The sequence below is a fragment of the Halteromyces radiatus genome (genome assembly GCF_025201355.1).
Source record: "Halteromyces radiatus strain CBS 162.75 chromosome Unknown BX664scaffold_3, whole genome shotgun sequence".
In the NCBI taxonomy this organism is placed as follows: Eukaryota; Fungi; Mucoromycota; class Mucoromycetes; order Mucorales; family Cunninghamellaceae; genus Halteromyces; species Halteromyces radiatus.
The window spans coordinates 2,226,768-2,242,065 of NW_026251689.1; the positions used below are offsets into that span (position 1 = coordinate 2,226,768).

Below are 15,298 nucleotides of genomic sequence, written 5' to 3' on the forward strand. Positions count from 1 at the left end.
GTCAAATCAGATCCTAACATATTATTGGAGAAGGCGATGGTACCTGCAAGAGGATCGGATTCTGATTCCATCGGTTGTTGGAGAGAATGTATCTGTGGAGGATGTTGTTGAATACGAGTTGGATGATATAGAAGAAATTGATCCGGATGATAATCTTGCTGCTTTTGCTGATGTTGTTGTCCTATGATGTTCATTTGATCACCATTAATACTATCCATTGATTTTGTTCGCTTCCTTGTAGATTCATCTAGTGGAGTATGAGGTCGCAAATGCTGATTACTATGCCCAATACTTTGTTTCCAAGTAAGTAATGGGAATGTGTCGTTAGTATTTAAGATGAAAGTATCAGATATATTTTTAAAAGAAGCATTTGTATCAGTGGTTGAGTATATATTGGGTAATGATGCACGATGATAAAATGTTGATGGCGACGGGCGAAGATTTGGTCTTTGATATGAATGAGATGAAGTCCTAAGATATGTAGATACTGGTGTTGAATAAGTGGGAGTCATGATAATCGGTTTCGAATGACGTTGATCCTTTTGTTGTTCTTGATGATCCATCATAATACCTTTGATATATAATAGAAGAAGAGGAAGGGAATAATGTGAGATTAAAAGATGGTGATATAATGATAGCCGTATTTTTTTTATTATTATTATTTATGCACCTTATTTTTTTTTTAATATTACATACCATGAAAACCAAGGATAGATAAAGGTGTATGTTTACTTGCTGGGATAGGCTCATTCAGTGTCGAAGTTGATGAGGAATTTCTTATGGATTGCTGTTGTGGTATGATAGTATCGGTCGTCATACCAGGAGATTCCCAAAATACATGTGCATTGGAATCTGTTGTACTTATTGTCTGTTGAGGAAAATCATAGTGAAGATCGGAAGAGATATAAGAATTCATGATTGACGTTGTAGTGGCTGAATTTGGAGGCGTTGAAGTTGAAGTGGAAAAAAGGTTCATAAAGTCTTGCTCAGCTGAACCGTGCATAAACGTAAATATAAAAAGAGTACACGTGTAAGGAGAGTAGAAGTTAATAAAAAAGAATGTATATAAGAGTACAAGATAATAATAAAAAAAAATGAAGAAGAAGAAGAAGAAGAAAAAAAAAAATAAAAGAAAGAAAGAAAGAAAGAGAAAAAAAAAAAAATAAAAAAATCAACCAAGAGAAAATGAAATATTAGTAGTTTGGGATAGGAGGCGGGGGTGTAAAATATTAACTACCCAATTTCAAATGAACTTCGGGTAAGAAAACGGTCAGAGGGAAATGAAAAGGGGTAGAGGGGATTATATATATGAGAGAGAGAGATATAGAGAAAGGGATGGTTAGGTTATGGGAAATCTTGTCTCCTTTTGTCTTCACTTTGAGATACCAAGGAGAAGTTTTTTATCTTTTCTTCCATTCATCCCCCGGACGGATATTCAAAAAAAAAAAAAAAAAAAAAAAAAAAAAAAAAAAGTCTTCTACACTCCACAACTGGTCTGTGCATATATATATATTGGCTATATTTTTTAATAAGATCAAATAATAATAATAATGGTATGATGTATATAAATCCTATTACTCGGCTGACATTTCAAAAGATATTTTATCTATCCAATATTACATTTTTTTTAACAACTTCTTGAGACATCAAATTCTCCTGAAATGGAAACTACAGTAGATTGAACCCGGTAAGTTTCCCGGTATACAATTGATGGATATTACTACGTATAGAGAAACCGCCTTTTTTCTGATGGATCAACATTAGAAAATCAGTTTCTTTCTTTTCTTTTCTTTTTTTCTTTTTTTATTATTCGAATTATGTATAATCATTGTTGTTATGATAGTTTTGATATAATTAACAAAGTACCGGTAAAAGTATCGGTTAAAAAAAAAAAAGGAAGACTATGAATAAATAAAATTTGTACAAAGAAAAAGGTGATAAGAATAAAAACTATAAAAAGTAAAAGCGTAAATAGAATCTAATCTAATCTTGTATTCAAAAATATTGGGTATCTAATCCTTGAGAGAAGTCCATCACTAATACTCTATGATCTTGACTTGCACTAAATCAATATATAAAAAAATTAAGTCAGTAAGATGAATATTTATATATATACATATTTTATCTATTTACCTCACAATCTTGGTTTTATCAAAATGTACATCAAAGATCCAACTAGTATGACCACTTTGGAAATTCAATAAACAGGCATTCGATCTTATAACAAATATAATAACATCATCGTCATCATCAGTACAAATATATCTATATATCTATTTTTAATTTTTTTTTTTTTTTTTTTTTTTTTTTACCTGATATCCCAGACACGTACGCTCAAATCGTAACTAGCACTAACGATTCGGTCACCATTGAAATGTAATGTTCTAACTAGATCAGTGTGACCTAGAATGAAAAAATTAAAAGTAAGTATAGTAAAGAATATATAAATAATAGATACCTACCTTCAAAGACCATGGTACATTTACCTGTCTATTGAAGAAATAAAAACAAAAACATCAATCTTTTCCATTTTTCATCATCATATATATATTAATAGAGTAATCCCTTACCTCAGCATCCCATACTCGAATGGTTCTATCATTAGATCCACTGATGATTCGTTTACCGTCATATTGTACACAAGCCAACCCACGGGAGTGTCCAGCAAATTCGCGAATACAAGCACCAGTTTTTACATTCCACATTTTAATCAAAGTATCTCCAGAAGCAGAAACGACATTATCGCCATATAATTTGATCGCATTCACAGGTCCATGATGAGCATAAATAGTTCGTAATAGATCGCCATTGTTGATATCCCATATCCTGATAGTTGCATCTTTGGAACAGCTGACAATATATCGATCATCAAATGCCAAGTCTAATACACCCGCAGTATGTCCCTAAATCATCATTATCAATAATAACAAAACATTAGTTTTATATATATATATATATATATATATATATATATGTCTTGCCAACCTGTAGAACTTTGATTGGTTGTAAAGTTTTCATATCCCATATAATTAGCGATTTGTCCGAAGAACCAGAAACCATGATTTTATCATTGAATTGTAAACAAAGTACACTTGCACGATGGCCATGTAATGTATGAGTACATCGATAAGTAGTCATATCCCAGATCTTGAGTGTGCGATCACGACTACCGGTGATGATTTTGTTGTTGTCGAATTGTAAACAATAAACTGAATCACGATGTCCTACTAAATAATGAGTATTCACTTTTCCGTTTGTCCACCTTTGATCTAATTGATATCGTTGTTTATATACATGAAGCCAATCCAATTCCATAGATGGTAATAACTTGGAAAGTGAAAATTGCCATTCTTGTTTCATCACACGTTGACGCCAAACATCCTTGTTTCGATATAAAGAATGATAACCATGTGATACTAAGGAGAGTTGAATTAAAGAGAATATATCCAAGTACGATAATATATGAATCGATAGTTCGTAAGGAAGTTCAAGGAGAAAATCTATAGAAATATATAATCATTCGAGTAAGTTTCATTACATGTATTTCGTACCCCCCCTCCTCCTTTTATTTATATATATATACATATATATATTATTCCTCCTTACCTATTTTCTTGCCATTTGTCAGGGGTTCATTATTCTGTAAGTATCCAAGTCGATTAGAAGAGTGAATTTGTTGAACTTGTTGGCGTTGTTGATGCCGATGTCTTTGAAGGCGAGGAGGAGCAACATAAAAAGCAACTTTTGAAGCTTGTATAGATGCATTTGTTCTATTCAAAGAAGAGGCACCATGATAACGTTGTTTTTTCATACATCTTGTTGGTGTTTTGACACCCATGGAATGACTACCGGAAATACCTCCATGACCAAGTATAAAGCGATGAGAGTGATGAGGCATAGTATGTTGTTGTTGTTGTTGTTGTTGAATAGGTATAGCTTCAGTCATCACCACATCGTGATTAATAGTGGCTACAGGTATTGATAATTGATGAGAACAGATATTGGTTGCTGACTTGCTGTTACCAAAACTACTACCATTTTCTTGCTGATAAACCATGTTGTATAGAAAGGACAAGGTGATTTTCAAAGGATGGTGAATAAGGAAACAAGTAGTAATAGGTAGGAAAAGAAAGGAATAATAATGTATTTCCAAGAAATACAAAAAGAAAAATGAAAAAAAGAAAAGAAGAAGAAAGGAAAAAAGAAAAAGAAAAAAAAAAAGTATATAAAAATCCAAACAAAGCAAGTCAAAACATGTGCAGAACTCAGGGTTGCGCAAAACAAAAAAAAATATACCATATTTAGAAACCTGTTTTCTTTTTTGACGCCCTAAATTTCTTTGTATGGGATATCGTCAAGCTCTTTCATCTTCCGCCTAATACATAATTGTATTGAAAAACATTTACTTAATCTCCAAATCATTACTATTATATATATATAGATCAGATAAAAACTATACATTAAATAAATTCATCCATTGAAATCCTGGTCTTTTTTTTTTTTTTTAACTTGCATGAAGTTTAGTATCATTGGTCTGCATTTCACCGATCAAATGATAAGCCAATAATAAACACGTATTTCGTAAATCATAGAGAGAACAGTGAGTAATATATTCTTTTTTAAGAAAAGACTTTCTTTTTACACATCATCGTCTTCATAATGAATCATAAAAAAGAAATACTATTGCATTTATATATAAAAAAAAAAAGACATCTAATAGAATAGATACCTCTTTGCATTTGCCTTTTTTGGACTTTTTCAAGGGTTGTTTCTCATTGGGGAAGCCATTATCAATATATATTTTTTGTTTCTTCATGATTCAATAATGCATATCTTACCTTCCTTCCCTGCTCCTTATTTCCTAGTATGACAAATTGAAGCTTTTTTTTAAGAGAACATACATTATAGATAATTCCCTCAATGAAAAAAGAAAGTTCATACAATTCAGAGAAGTCCAACTAACATTGAATATTACTACGGATTTGTCGATAGCAAATATAAAGAAGACATAAAACGATCGACATGATATATGAAACAATTTGATTTTACCCATAGAAAAATTTATTGTTTTTCATTGCCAAATAATATACAACTGATCTAATCCAAATCTTGTAAGCTACACTTCTTGTTCTTCTTGTTCTGTCTTTTTCCTCCGGAAATCCCGCTGACACAAAGGACCTAAGTAAACCACATAAAAAAAAAAAAAGTAAATCACATGTCCCGAATTTCTTTTAATATATAAGATCTTACATTTGTAATTCAGGGCCAGCCATTCATGAACACAATCTCTATGGAAATGATGTTTGCATCTAAGTTCAGAATAAAATAAAATATGAAGTCAATGAGAATACATACATATATAAATATAACTTACCGTAATTTACAAATAAAATCATCCGTTTCATAATCAGATAAACAAATAGTACAAGTAGCATCGTTGGGATCCATAGTGAGATCCTCATAGGTGCTTTCTTCATCCTGATCCTGATTTCGTTTTGGTCGAAGAGAGAATAGACGTGGTACAAATCTCTTTTTCATTTTAGTAGAGAAGTGAGGAGTGGATGAGGATGATGGTGAAGATAGAGATGATGATGATACCGATGGTGCTGATGAAGATGAAGATGTTTGTCTTTGATCTATTTCACAATGATCCGTTGTGGGAGATGGTTTATATTTGTAAACAGGTATTTCTTGGATTTCACTTTTATTTGCCCCAACCATTCCAGTAGCATAATCAACGTTCATGGCTCGCATAGCCACTACCAAAAATAATAATAACAAAAAAGAAGTCAGAGATATAAATTAGTACAGACTATATACATGTGTAAATTACCTAGTAAACACGGTAAACAAAATACCACAGTGGCACATAGTAACAATGGAATCAAGACAAGAAAGTAACCCAGTAAGATCCAAGTCAAAGTTGTGTAAAACAAATATCTAGCATCACGATGGCATTGATCAGAAGCTGTGAATATAAGATAGTTGCCAACTACAAACCAAAGTATAGATATAAGATCCAATAAAGACTTGACCCTAATCATAAGTAAAAAAAAAAAAAAAAAAAAAAAAAAAATGAGATATCGATACTACTATTCACTATATTCATTAATTTACCTATCTAGGAAGCTACGAATCATAGTTGGCCGAGTATCCATTGATGTATTTTCTGATCTGTGTTGCTGTTGTTGCTGTTGCTGCTCTTGCTGCTGTTGCGTTGATGCAGCTCTCGATGACTGCCTCCTTGCTGTTTCTTCACATATAATTGAGGACGATGGTGAAGATGAAGATGATGAAGATGATGAAGATGACGGTGATGATTCAATAGCGTTGTTTCTGTTAGAAGGGACCGATGATGAAGTTTGTCTTGAAGGTCTTGTTGTTGTTGCCACAGTAACATCTGCAATTGCTGATGTTGCATTCCTATTTCTTCCTGAAGGTCGTAAATGTTGGTATAATAAAAGTGGAAGTGATAGACCAAGTCGAATCACAAAAACGATCAAATAGATATTCAAGGGTTTGTCACAAGTTTGATTGGAACCGATAGCTAGCATGATAATAGTAATAATTATCTAATCAAAATAATAATAATAAAAAAAAGATAAAATAATAAGATCATTTGTAATCATTTGTTTCATAATAGATAAACAGTTCTATTTTTTTTTTTTTTACTTGTGTGAATCCAATAACGAAGGTTGTACCAAGAATAAGTTTACTTGTACGTGAAATACGTCGCCATGAATCACGTAAGAAACGTATCCAATTAGTTCTCACTGTTCTTGAAGAAACACCATATGCAGAAGAAGGACTTTGACTTGTTGTTGTAGTTGGTATAGGAGGTGTATGCATTTGAATGTTTGGTGAACTAGTTGGAGTTGTATTTGAAGTAGTAGGTAGTGTTTGATCCATTATTCTCTTTCAAATTACAAAAAAAAAAAAAAAGTATGGTGTAAATAAAATAACCTACTATTCTAATAAATAAATATATATATATGAATAAGAATAGTAGTCGTTGTGATAAGAAGAAGAAGGGAGAGAATAAGGGAAAGAGTGTCCGAGAAAATAAAAAAAAAAAAAAGAAAAAGTTCAGCTGATCGCTTCAAGCAAAAAGAGATCAAATTGCAAACTCAGACAAATGCGTGGCAAAACAAGTAAGTTAAATTTATCACTCAAAAAAAACATCTTTAATAAAGAAAGACCGAAAAGAAGACCGATTTCAAGATATTTATTATAACATTTTTTTTTTTGTAAGTGATGTCAATGTTAGAAAGGAACTTTTCCCTTTTGTGGGTTTCTTTCAAGATTATCAATTTCATTGGTCCATTTGGGACCGCCTTAGTCAAGAAAAAACACCGATTTTTCTTTATTTTTCGTTTTAAATTTTTTTTTCTCCTTTTCTTCTCTCTCTCTCTCTTTGTCTTCTTTTTGTTTCTTTATTTTATTTATTTATTTTGTTTCTATACCTTAAAAAAAGTTATTCACTTTCTTTTTATTATATTGTCTAATTCTCTTGGTTTACTTGATGGTAACTTCTTTTTTTTTTTTTAATAAACAAACAAACACTTACAATTATTATTATATATTTATTTATTAGTCCTTGGAATCTCACAATTCACAGTTGAATAAACCAAACCCTTCTCTTGGACATCGACGTCAAGCCTCAATAGGGTTAGGCATTATTACAAACTTAGACAATACAACTTTAGATACAACTACAACAGTCTCAACAAAAAATGCTTCATTTTTTGAAACTTCAGATATTGCAATACCACGTCCTCCTCCTCGACTTTTTTCTATTGAAAAACCTCAACATATAACTCCAACTCCACTTGAAGAAAATACTCCAACTTATGCAAGTCGTTTACGAAATATTATTATTATGAATAACAATAATAATAATAATAATAATCAATTACAGTCAACAAATACTGCTCCAACTCCAACCAATGACATCAAACAACAACAACAATTCTCTGATACTCTTTCAGATCAACAACAAGAATTGGTAACTAAAGTACGACGTGCTCGGTCCTATCGATTTCGACCTCCTTATTACCAAGACGACGACGATGATGATGATCAAATTATGCCATTACCAAGTCCAGTACCGAATACTACAACATCTAGTACGCCTCATAAGCTTCCTTATGAATTACACCATCATCAGCAACAACGATCTGGGTCCATTTCAGTACCAGCATCCAATATACCATCATCAGCTGATCCTTCCTCTTCTGCACTACATATACCAGCATTACCTAATTCTCCTGTGACTCCTCCTTCTCCAACTACATCAACAAGCATACCCATCATTGCCATTTCACCTTCTTTTGTGCATAAGAACGATGTCATTCCACAGTTATCAGATCATCCAATGTTAGGCGATATGGATGATAATCGAATTACATCTTTGAATATCCAAAAATCAACCTTTGATAAAAGAAAAATAGGTGGGATGGTACGTGAAACGACTCAAGCTTCTACTACTCTCAACAATGATGAAGATGAAGATTTAATCGACAAACAATTAGGTGACTTTTATATACGACGATTATTGGGTATGGGCGCTTTTTCCAAAGTTTATCTAGGTGAACGACACAATCATCAAAAGAACAAGGGTCCTGAATTTTTTGCCATTAAAACCATCAACAAATTGGGTATGATGAAAAATCCAAGGGTTCGATCCAGTATTGAACGTGAAGTCGGTGTTTTGAAGGTAATCATAAAATAAATAAATAAATAAAAAAAAGTTTCATCATTTTAACTCATCTTCTATATAGTTTATCGATCATCCACATATTGTTCGAATAGAAGCTACCATGGAAACAGAACATAGTTTATGTATCATTTTGGAATATGCAAAAGGTGTGGAACTTTTTGATTTTGTTCAACAACTACATCAGCGTCTTCATGCTATGGATGAAAAAGTGGATGAAAATTTGGTCAAACAAATCTTTTTACAATTGGTTCATGTGGTAAAATGGATGCACAAGCATAATATTGTTCATCGGGATCTCAAATTGGAAAGTAAATAGATGAAAATAATATAAAAACAATAATGATAAGGATGAATGAACCACTAAAATATATTATTATTTATAGATATTTTGATACATATGAATGAACGACATGAACCTAGTTTGAAGGTGACTGATTTTGGTTTAGCGCGTGTGATTGACCCGGATTCACCCATTCTTACAACACGATGTGGTAGTGAAGATTATGCAGCACCAGAAATTGTACAAAGTAAAGGTTATGATGGAAGACAAACTGATACTTGGGCTCTAGGTATTATATTGTATAGTTTATTAGTGGGATATCTTCCATTCCGATATGACGTATCAAAAGGTGAACGGGTGACACAAATGTTTTATCGAATTGTACGTGCTCAAATCAAATGGCCAAAGACATGGGATCTTCATTGTCATTTAGCTATTAGCTCACAAGCAAAGGACGTGGTGGAACGAATACTTGTACGACAACCTGAACTACGGATATCTTTGGATGATATTGAACGACTACCTTGGTTTCAACAGTAGATGATTATATTATTATTATTATTATTATTTGACATTTTCTTACTATTTATTCCCTTATATTATTTATATTTTATTTAGTTTATTGTATTTTTAGTATACACTTTATTCTGTTTCCCAGTGTTTTCAAATAAAGTTAGCTCCGCCAATTTTTTTCTTTCCCTTCTCTAACTTTTTTTTTTTTTATTTTTTATTAAATACATATAATGTTCAATCAATTCAAAGAACAAGCCTCTAAATTTGGTCAACAAGCTAGTCAAGGTGCTTCCAAACTTGGACAGCAAGCGAGTCAAGGTAAATTGAATAAAGATGTAAATCGGATGGAGATGACCATTGGTATAGATAGATCCTGATAAGCTTTTTTTTTTTTTTTTTTTTGATGTCGTTATGCCATATATTTCAAGGTGCAAGTGCTTTTGGAAAACAAGCAAGTACGTTTGGACAACAAGCAGGACGTAGTGTGAACACTTTTGCAGAAAGCAACAATATCAATACACCTGTTATGGGTACTTTGACTGAAACTTCTGCCAAAGCTTCCCGTATTCTTCAATCCTTTATCGGTAAACCTTTCATATATATATAAAAAAAATCATGTTAACTTTTTATAATATAGAAAAAGAAGAAGTCGAAACAGGTTTTGATAATGTGATTCCTGTCAAAGTGATCCAAGAAGCAAAAGGATTGGCAATTTTTACAGTAGTGAAGGCTGGATTTTTGGTGGCTGGAAAAGCTGGAAATGGTATTGTGGTATCTCGTCTTCCTGATGGTCGTAAGTGGATAATAACATAAAAAAAAAAAAGGAAAAGAAAAGAAAGATAAGGTAGATATTATGAAAATGAGTCATCTGATTATTTTCTTTGTTCATTCTTTAGGTTGGTCTGCTCCTTCTGCCATTGCTACAGGAGGTACCGAAAAAAAAAAAAGAACAAAGTCAAAATCAGATTAATGAAAAAAAAAAATAGGTTAATCGTTCGTATTTTTTTTTTTTTTTTATCTAATAGGTGTTGGTTTTGGTTTCCAAGCAGGTGCCAATATCACTGATATAGTGTTGATTCTAAATAGTGATGAAGCTGTGAACGCTTTCAAAACAAAAGGCAATGTCAGTTTGGGAGGAGATCTTGCAGTAAGTCTTAATTTGATGAAAATAAAATATAATATCTGATCATATTCTTTTTTTTTTTTTAGGTATCTATTGGTCCCTTGGGAAGTGGAGGAAATTATAGTGCTACATCATCTAAAGGCAAGGTAGTTCCCATGTATTCTTATGTCAAGTCCAAAGGATTATTTGCTGGTTTGAGTGTGGAAGGCACAGGTAATCAAGAAGACATTTAGAGACGGCAGAAAAAAATGAACAAAAGACATCATTAATTCACTTCCTTTTTTTTTTTTTTGATAGGCCTATTTGAACTACCCAAGACGAATGCAGAATTTTATGGACGAACTGTCAAGGCGGAAGAATTACTTGAAGGCAAAATCGACCCTCCTCAGGAATGTCAAATATTATATGATACCATCAAGCGCGCAGAAAACCGGGATCCTTATTAGTTATATATTTTATTTTATTTTATTTTAGTCACCTACTATTTATTGAGAAATAAACTCTTATGTTATTTTTATTGATAAGACTGTGATGATATCATTATATAGTGAATAAACTGTATCAGATGATATATAATAATTCGAGAAAGACAGAATGATCCTTATTTTTCTGTACAGGGCATATAAATCAACCTTTTTTTCTTTTATTTTCCTTTTTGTCAAATACACAGAATAGGAATAAAAATATCAAGATAGCTTTTTTTCCTTTTCCAAACTAAACTACTACTATATCGTGTCCATAGGCACCGCATTATTCGATGATGAATGTGTAGCTGAATGATGTTGTCCAGATATTTGTTGTTCTTGTGATCGTTGTTCTTGTTGCTCTTGTTGTTGTTGTTGATTGATCATGGATGTTCCTGGAGGATTGGTTGTGACATTAGTCGTAGAAGTTGCAGGACCGGCAGAACTAGCGGGATTGACGGAAGTGCCAACAACGGAAGAAGCTGGTGTAGTGGTTGGTACCGGAATATTGAAGTAAGTACTGACATTAGCAATCAAAGCGAGTTCACTAAATAAAGTCATGATTTCAGGAGCAGTATAAATGATTTCAGGTATATTGGGATAACTAGTTGGATATGACTATTTCACCACAACAAAGAAGTATAATTAGTTTGTCGTTTTTTTTTTTTTTTTTTTTTTTTTTTTTTTTTTTTTTTTTTTTTTTTTTTTTGGTGATTCAGTTTACCTTTTCATTTTTAAAGGAGGAATGATACCGTAAGATGATTCCACATAAAACAAATCGTATAATAAAAGTCCATAAAAAGTCATCTGTCATAAAGCGTTTGACATTTGTATCTATCATCCAATATGTATATATATATATATATATATATAAAATAAAGGTCAAAAAAAAAAGATAAACATATAAAAATGTTCGGATTTTACCTAAATCAGGATCCTCCAGTAATAATTTTCCAATCATTCGTTCCAGTTGTGTAACCTTGTGTATGCATTCATCCCATTTCGTTTGATCTAAATTACCAATATCTGACACTGAACAAAAACCTAAAAGTGGTGTATGTAAAAATAAAGTAAATAGACTACCAATTTCACTTTTATCTTGTATTGAAGAAGGGTAGACTGTTGGTGAGAGTAAACACATAAGAGGTTGATCAAAGAGGTTGGGAATGGTTTGTTGAAAAGCCGTACTGTTATTACTGTCGATAATCAAGAATAAAGGCTTGCGTGTGAACGGAATCAGATCGGCTGGGTATAAACAAGCTTGTACTGATGGAGAGGATGTCTTCATAATTGAGCTGTTTCCTCCAGTTGTAGACATTCCACTGTTGTTGCCAGCCGTTGTTCCACCGGCCATAGCTGTATTTGATGCGTTGGTATTTTTCATTCCTGAAGAAGCAGAAGATGAAAGAGTAGCAGCAGATGTTCCCGAAACATTTGATGTATTGGTTCCAGTGGCATTGTTGGTGATAGATGTTGCTGTTGATTGATGTGGATCAATACCAGTGGTGTTGGTATTGCTGGCAGATACTGAACTGGTAGTCGCCCCAGGCAATTGTGATGAGCCTGCACCAGTAGAGGTATTGATAATTGTATTCGTCCCATTAGTAGTAGTGTTGATGCCTGGTTTTCGTTGACTTGTCGAAATTCCACCCCCAAAGCCAAATCCGTGTGGTGATTGATTAACACAACCATCAGCCGAGATGTATAATAACATGACTCCATTGTCCCCGGTATCCTTGAATGCTGTTGCTATATACACCAAGAGCTGAGTGAATGTAGGTCGATAAAGTAAATATTTGTGTGGATTTATTCGTTTACTGGTGCCAGAAGGATGTGATTTATCGTGATGTTGTGGTGTAATATTGCTCGTGTGTGATGTTGTGGTGGTGTTGACTGTAGTACTATCATCCTTAATATGTATTGGATCCTTCTTTTCAGACGCAGGAGTGGTATGATCAAGAGGTTGATGATGGTGCTCTCGATAAGCTGTCTTGTTGCTGTGGAGTGTAGGTTCCCGTTCCAAAGATTGTAACATTCGATACATGTCCAGAGTTAGTTCAGAGAATTTAATTTGATTTTGATAGTTTCCAACCAGAATCGCTTCTTGTAATTTGAGTCCTTGTGGCTTGTCGACTTGCATTGCAGGAAGTCTGTGTTGAATGGGTACTTGAGTTCTGTCGGCATTGATCGGTACCAATTTTTTTTCTGCTTCCATGAATGTCGTAATTTCTTGTAATACCATCAGCCATTCCTTCGCATCCAGAGGTTTAAATGTTTTAGTGTATTCGTCAATCAATTGTTCCAGTTCACTAATCAGTAGACGTATGTTTTCATCCTTGTTGAGTAATAGGCATACCACTATAAATCGAGCATAATATCGCATTTTCTTAATCATCAAAGCAGGACTACCAATTATATAATAAATTATATAATAAAAAGTCAGATCACATCACATTGATACCAATAAAAAAAAATTTAATCTTACTTTTTTACTTCCAAAATGTTCTTGAAATATTGTCTATCATGAATTGCTTCGTAAAATACATAAGCTTCGTTCAGATAATTAGTTTCGCTTGTTCGTAAACTATTGAATTAAAAAGATGAAATTAAATAGAAGTTTAATATTTGTAGTGTACCAAACCTAAAAAAAAAGGTAAGATCCATCCCTACAAGTTGAAACTTACTAGTAATGATAATAGAGTTGTCCAATTTTGCTAGCTATTTCGCCTACTTCCCATCGTTTCAATCCGTAATTACTTTTATCTTCCAATAATGGCCTATCAAATAAATCAAAAATTCCTTCGTTTATTCATCATCATATTATGCCAATAGTGAATCATTATTACCTATGAGCTTGTTGAAATTTCCACAACTAAAATATTTGCAAAAAAAAAAAAAAGAAAGAAATCAATAGACTATTTGATGATAGTTGTGATATTTTTTTTAAGTACCTTGGTATATACTTCAAATGTTTTTTCAAAATACTAACATAGAAACGAAAGAAATACATTAATAGTCCATTTACATCATAGTCTTTTGTATTTTTTTTTTTCTTTTCTTACTGGACGCCATTGACGATGACTACCAGTAGGTGGTAAATCCCTAAAACAACGATAAAAACAAGAGATGTCAAGTTATATCCTTTTTTTTTTTCCTAGAAAACACAAACTTGATTATATGAAATGAATTGCTTACCTTAAACCACTGAATAAACTTTGACTTTTTTCCAATAAATATTGAAACTCTTCCACATATTTTTGGTTCTGAAGGGTGGCATTGTCGTCAGTAGGCTGTGTAGGATCAACATTGGTAGAGGTGTTATTTTGTTCTGTTGTTGTAGTTGCTGCTGTGGGTTGAGTTGCTGTAGGTGCTGGTCCTGTTGTAGCTTTATCTATAGTCATTCTAGAGTCTACAGGAGCTTCTGCTACTGAATGGATATCCGTGTTTGCTAATAAGAACAAAGAGATAAAGAACATCAATAAATACACAAAAGTTAAAGATATATATAGGGGTTTTTTTTTTTTTACCAGTAGCAGTAGATAAACTTGGTACGCCAGTAGGTATGAATGGTGAAGGAGTCCCTTGGCTATCACTTTGTTTTTCCATTCTATGAATTGTTTTTTTTTTTTAACAACAAGGAAGTGAAAAGAAGGAAGACGGAAAAAATGTAGAAAATAAAAATGGACACGATCGGATTTTCAATACATTTCCATGAATGAAGTGTTCTTTTTGAAAAAAGGAGATTGGATAAGAAACTTTGATTTTGAGACTTTTTATTTTGAAATAAGCTTAGGATGTAACTATGATGATGAAGTAACTGCATGATGAATTTTATAGATAAAATCAAGAAGGTATCAAACAAATTTTATATATAAAAAAATGTCATTTTTATTACAGTAATATATGAATTTTAAAGTGAACCAAGTCAACATAATAAACTAAATAGAAAATAAATAGATAAATAGATAGAGATTAAAAAGAAAGAAAGAAAGAAAAAAAAACAATACAAAGAGGTTATATATAAAATGCTTATGGAGTATATACAGGGTATGAGGAAGTATCTTCTACCATAATAGGACGAAAATATTTCAAATTGTCAAAAGATACCGTAGAAGATGATAATGAATTGAAAGAGGAAGAAGATAAACTATTAGATGGACGACGACGCATATTAGTAGGACTATATGAAAATGATTGGC

General features: G+C 32.4%; 5 protein-coding genes across 5 annotated transcripts; 2 read left to right on the forward strand and 3 right to left on the reverse strand.

Annotated features, from left to right (window-relative positions):
* Positions 1-1,838: 1,838 nt before the first annotated feature.
* Positions 1,839-4,217, reverse strand: BX664DRAFT_329444 (WD40-repeat-containing domain protein). The gene is made up of 7 exons (XM_051544784.1): positions 3,607-4,217; positions 2,986-3,500; positions 2,571-2,903; positions 2,463-2,490; positions 2,313-2,403; positions 2,134-2,217; positions 1,839-2,062 (listed from the first exon to the last, which is right to left on the reverse strand). The coding sequence occupies exons 1-7, from the start codon at positions 4,055-4,057 to the stop codon at positions 1,996-1,998; spliced, it is 1,569 nt and encodes a 522-aa protein (XP_051401774.1). The 5' UTR covers positions 4,058-4,217; the 3' UTR covers positions 1,839-1,995.
* Positions 4,218-5,038: 821 nt separating this feature from the next.
* BX664DRAFT_329445 (uncharacterized protein) lies at positions 5,039-7,063 on the reverse strand. Its single transcript, XM_051544785.1, has 6 exons — positions 6,673-7,063; positions 6,118-6,572; positions 5,834-6,036; positions 5,375-5,759; positions 5,251-5,309; positions 5,039-5,178 (listed from the first exon to the last, which is right to left on the reverse strand). The coding sequence occupies exons 1-6, from the start codon at positions 6,907-6,909 to the stop codon at positions 5,117-5,119; spliced, it is 1,401 nt and encodes a 466-aa protein (XP_051401775.1). The 5' UTR covers positions 6,910-7,063; the 3' UTR covers positions 5,039-5,116.
* A 355-nt stretch (positions 7,064-7,418) lies between these two features.
* Positions 7,419-9,700, forward strand: BX664DRAFT_329448 (kinase-like domain-containing protein). The gene is made up of 4 exons (XM_051544786.1): positions 7,419-7,525; positions 7,595-8,716; positions 8,781-9,027; positions 9,103-9,700. The coding sequence occupies exons 1-4, from the start codon at positions 7,523-7,525 to the stop codon at positions 9,537-9,539; spliced, it is 1,809 nt and encodes a 602-aa protein (XP_051401776.1). The 5' UTR covers positions 7,419-7,522; the 3' UTR covers positions 9,540-9,700.
* A 28-nt stretch (positions 9,701-9,728) lies between these two features.
* Positions 9,729-11,108, forward strand: BX664DRAFT_384773 (uncharacterized protein). The gene is made up of 7 exons (XM_051549203.1): positions 9,729-9,830; positions 9,941-10,096; positions 10,150-10,305; positions 10,409-10,441; positions 10,538-10,659; positions 10,722-10,848; positions 10,933-11,108. Exons 1-7 carry the CDS (start codon positions 9,743-9,745, stop codon positions 11,079-11,081), a joined length of 831 nt encoding a protein of 276 aa, XP_051401777.1. The 5' UTR covers positions 9,729-9,742; the 3' UTR covers positions 11,082-11,108.
* A 252-nt stretch (positions 11,109-11,360) lies between these two features.
* BX664DRAFT_259458 (uncharacterized protein) lies at positions 11,361-14,500 on the reverse strand (the record flags this gene model as incomplete). Its single annotated transcript, XM_051540587.1, has 11 exons — positions 11,361-11,717; positions 11,824-11,933; positions 12,024-12,359; positions 12,669-12,964; positions 13,040-13,504; positions 13,585-13,683; positions 13,784-13,876; positions 13,946-13,971; positions 14,051-14,083; positions 14,162-14,201; positions 14,295-14,500. The coding sequence occupies 11 exons, from the start codon at positions 14,498-14,500 to the stop codon at positions 11,361-11,363; spliced, it is 2,061 nt and encodes a 686-aa protein (XP_051401778.1).
* Between the last annotated feature and the right edge of the window lie 798 nt (positions 14,501-15,298).